Source organism: Adiantum capillus-veneris, chromosome 4 (genome assembly GCF_014529385.1).
Source record: "Adiantum capillus-veneris isolate H3 chromosome 4, ASM1452938v2, whole genome shotgun sequence".
NCBI classification, from domain to species: Eukaryota; Viridiplantae; Streptophyta; class Polypodiopsida; order Polypodiales; family Pteridaceae; genus Adiantum; species Adiantum capillus-veneris.
Window position 1 is genome coordinate 173111075 of NC_140934.1, and position 4607 is coordinate 173115681.

General features: G+C 43.2%; 1 protein-coding gene across 1 annotated transcript; it reads left to right on the forward strand.

The window, feature by feature from the left end:
- Positions 1-1677: 1677 nt before the first annotated feature.
- Positions 1678-3974, forward strand: LOC147460369 (uncharacterized). Its single transcript, XM_086511695.1, has 3 exons — positions 1678-1747; positions 3296-3646; positions 3715-3974. Exons 1-3 carry the CDS (start codon positions 1678-1680, stop codon positions 3972-3974), a joined length of 681 nt encoding a protein of 226 aa, XP_086367821.1.
- The last annotated feature ends 633 nt before the right edge of the window (positions 3975-4607 follow it).

A 4607-nucleotide genomic window follows, 5' to 3' on the forward strand; every position in this document is an offset into this window, starting at 1 on the left:
TTCATGTACCATCATAGAGCATCTTTTGCAAAGAGAGTGCTTTTGAGTCCTCTATGATATCTAGTCCCTTGACAGGATTTTCATTGTGTGGCTTCTTGTCACACTCATGCTTCATGCAGCAAAACTTACATGAGATAGTCGCCTTTTGCCAGTCCTTCGGTAGATCCTTTGGTAGAAGGCGACTCAAATAGGGCTTCAAGCGATACCCATTTACCTTCCTAGAGTGCTCTTTACCATTCAAGTCCATAAGTTGATAGTAACTTGAATTGAAAGCCTTCTTGACTATGTATGGCCCTTGCCATCTAGTTTCAAACTTGGCATCAAAACGATTGTCAAGTCGATTGTCATACCTTAGCACAAGCTCTCCTTCCTTGATGCCTTTGTCCTTCAGTTTCTTGTCGAGATTTTCTTTCGCTTGTGTGGCTTTCCTCTTGTAGCACTCGTAAGCTACTTCTCTTTCCACCCAAGCTCCACTAATGTAAGAAGTCAATCCATCCATACCTCTTGATCATCTTGTGCACCTTTGCCATGAAGCCGCATTGTTGGAATGTTGAGCTCGATAGGCTGCAAATCCTCTTGACCATAGACCAAGTGAAATGGTGAGAACTCCGTGGCTTCCCTATATGTGGTTCGATATGCCCACAGGGCACCATCTAAGAAGTCATCCCATAATTTTGTCTTGTTTTGCACCATCTTTTTAATTATGCTTGCAATGACACCATTAGCCTTCTCCATCAAACCATTTGACTGTGGGTAGTAGGGTGTGCTATGACGATGTAGAATGTGAGGCTCTTCACAAACTTCTGTGAGTAAACCCTTCTTGAACCCTGGACCATTATCCGAAACAATCTCTAGAGGTGTGCCAAATCTACAACAAATATTAGTATAGGCAAACCAGCTTACTATTTTCCCATTTACCCTTGCCACACTTTGAGCCTCTACCCACCTAGTCATGTAGTCTACAGCCACTAGAATGTAGATTTTACCATTCTTTGTTCTAGGCAGAGGACCCATAGCATCAATGCCCCACTTTTCAAAGGGTCCATTTGCAAGCACTATTTGCCTCGGACCATGCACTAGCCTTCTATTTCCATTTACCTGACAGTTGTGACAACTTTTACACCAATGTTGGACATCCACATGCAAGCTTGGCCAAACATATCCCGCAAGCACCCCGGAATATTGTTAGGCATGCAACAACCTACATGCCCATATGAATTCCATAACCCGAAAAAAAAAATCATCTCTTTCTATTACTTGTAGGTATGCGTGCCAACACGGATGGGTACATGCAATGAAGGTGGAAAAAAAGGAAATTCCATAAGCACTAGCTTTGGTTTTTGGGTGAAGAGGATTTGGCAACATGGATGGCTACATGAAATTCTTTGTGAAAAAAGCATGCCATATGAGGTCAAGTTAAGTATTAAAATTAGGTCTAATTTGTAGCTTTTGGTGTTTCAATCGATTAATATCCCTCTATTGCTATTTATTTAGTGTAAGTGCTCGCAATGATGCTTGCAATGGTTGTATCTCTAGCCATCAACTAAGTTGACATTGTGCGGCACAAATAAAGTCTTAGTAAGCAAGTACATTAGAATAGCAACAAGACATCTATCATCATTCAAATGATGTGAATGAAAGATTGTGGGTCGTATCACATATGTCTGCTCCTTGGACATGTCCAATTTTACGTTTGTGCACAACTTGCGACAAGAAGCTACATTGCAAGAGACTTCTGTTGTTCAAGGCAACCTCCCCAAGAAGAAAAGGACATTCCTTTTATTAGAGGCAAGAATGACACTTAAATGTCTTGAACTTTAGATTCCGAGGAGGCATCATGAACACTTTATAGTCAGATGAGACCTTCATTTTCTTCGGCTCACTGTCTATGTGTGTTAGCAAGGGTGTTCAACTTGCCTTGTCAGAGTACCCACATGTGACAAGATAATTATTTGGTACATAATGGAAGTGTCTGTAGCCATCTGTGCCAGCGTGGATGGCTACATGCAAGTTTCTAATGAAATCTTTACCTATGAGTTTCTACAGGTAGCTAGCGGGGGTGTTTCATTTGCCTTGTATGAGCACCACATGTAACAAGGGAATTATTTGGTGCATAATGGAATTGCCTATAGACATCCGCGCCAGCGTGGAATGGAAATCTTTACCCGTCACTCCTGCAAACATTGGCACGATCTTTCAAAAAATGAAGGGAAAATTACTAAAATACCCCTCTAATTTGTGGAAATTCCCAAAATACTCCTCAAATTTCAAAATTTCCCAAGATACCCTTGCATCTATTTTAGTTGGATTGTTCACGATTTCCTAATCTGTATTCTTCTTTGACAATGGAGATCCATTTTTAGTACCTAGCATGTGATTTGTCACAAATTACCTCCCAAAAAAAGACAATTATGTCTAAAAATAATGAAGCAATTCTTCTCCAAAGCCTACATAACTAGCTCAAATTCTAGTTTAAGTATCTTGTATTGATAGACAATCAAAGGCTTCTTATGATAATCTACAGGTAGGGAGGCGGGGCGTACCCTTCGGCCACAAGTATTCGGAGAATCCAAAGGCGTCGCGCGGGGTCTGCATCTTGGTGGAGGCGAACGTATTCCTCCACACGCCGCCTACCCGCACCTAAGCTTCCAACACCACACACTCCACGCCATGCTGCAGCAGTTGCTTGTAGGCACAGAGGCCCGTGACCCCGGCCCCCACTATGCACACTCTAGTATATTGGGAATTTTTTACATTTGAAAGGTATTTTGAGAATTTCCACAAATTAGAGGGGTATTTTGGTAATTTTCCCAAAAATGAACCGCATGTAGCCATCCACGCCGGCGTGGAGGGCTACAGGCAGTTTCAAGTCAGTGTTTCTTGCCTAATCCCATGCTAGACGAAAGGCTAGGGTAATTGTACAACAACTTGCTGCGAGTGAATCCGCTTCCCTCCATGGCAACGACGAGGAAAAGGAAATGACTGCGCCAGCTAAAATATTGTCTACATGGCCCGCAAAGCCAGAACTGCTACCACCCTACGTTGCTACGTACATGACAAAAAAAAATTGACACTCACAGTTCACTGCGACATTTTCAAAAGTGTGTCTGGTCTTATATAAAACCAAAGCACGAGGCTGGAGCATGAGGTCTGGAGATGTAAGCACAGATAGATAGAGGTAGAGGCCAGACGGCCGGCTAGAATGCTCCATGGAACCTCTCATCCCCTCCACTCAGTTTGTTCTTTGCGGCACCCATCATTGGGTAAGGTTGTGTTTTTGCACACTCGATTACAGGTAAAGTTGCTCCTTTTCCAAAATTCCATGTCCGAAGCTTGGTTACCTCTGTGCCGGCCATCAATCCCGATGACCGGCAGCCTCCGGCACAGCCCTTATGCTCTCTGCCACCGACAGGCAGCCTTGCATGGCCACCCAAGCTCAATCCTAGCGCCAAAGGGTCTCCTCGTAGCCAAGAATGGCGCGTGCATGCTAACAACAACAACAACAACAAAAATGACCGATGGCATAAAGACGAATATGAGAGTGCCCTCAGCAAAGAAGAACCCCTTTTCCTCCCCATGGCTTACCTAGAGTCCAGCCCTAATCCTCAGGAGGTGGAGGAAATGAAGAACTGTGACCCTGAAAAAAGGTGCTCATTATTCATACCATTGCACATTCACACATCATGCTCGTGGTTAATGCCAAAACCTGGTTTCAGGATTGCAAATATGTTCTTTACCAATGGGTTGGAAAGTGTTCAAGGTGTCAAGGAACTGGAGAAGTAAGCTATTTTCCAAAGAAGGGTCGAGAGGTCATATGCAAGTGCATCCCTTGTATGGGGTTAGGTAAGTCTTGTCTAAACTTGAAGAAGATCATTGCACAAAGTCTCTTTGTTATGAATATAAACTTCAAGTCTTGTCAATCGGCCTTGGCAATGTTTTTTTGCGATAAGCTTATGGGCATTGAGCTCGAGTGAGAATAGCTAAAGACAATTCAATAATGTGTCTGGGCAAACGTGACCTTTGAATGAACGTGAAGATGAGGCAGTGTTGTGAGGCCATTGTTATGAAAAATCAATAATGTGTATTGGCTAGGAGCCCACAGCAGAGGCATTGCAGCAAATCTAGTAGCTTCCATAGCACCGATAGCAAAGGCAACCAGGGCTCTACCCCTTGATATTTCATTCAAATTTAGAGCTTTAGCGGCTTGTCGATCAATGCCACCATATATAAATCCCATCGTTCGGCCCCTTGCTCTCAAAATCAATCTGATATGCAGTTGTCAAAGATTGGCAAGCGATCGAGCCTTGTTTTTCCCCATAATTTCCGTGTTTTCTCTACAATTTGCCGACTCTCTTGCCTTACAATATGTCTACACCTGATCCTGATCTTGAGTTTGAGCTCCTGTCACTTGAGCTCCCGTCACCCTCACTTTAAGCATTGGATCAAAGAGTAATATAGCAAAAAGGAAGTGATGCAAAAGAGTGCTTCATAATCACTACACGATTCCAAATCTGATGTATCCATAATCTTATGGTCGCTTGCATTTGTAGCAGATGAGTTGGCTAAACCATTCAAGTCCTCCATGGACACACTAGTAGGGGAGCCTT

Coding starts and splice junctions, on each gene's coding strand:
- LOC147460369 (XM_086511695.1), top strand. CDS start 1,678: ATGTCCAATTTTACGTTTGTGCACAACTTGCGACAAGAAGCTACATTG. Junction 1,748..3,295: donor AGAGACTTCTGTTGTTCAAG/GCAACCTCCCCA, acceptor ACTCGATTACAG/GTAAAGTTGCTCCTTTTCCA. Junction 3,647..3,714: donor GAACTGTGACCCTGAAAAAA/GGTGCTCATTAT, acceptor AAACCTGGTTTC/AGGATTGCAAATATGTTCTT.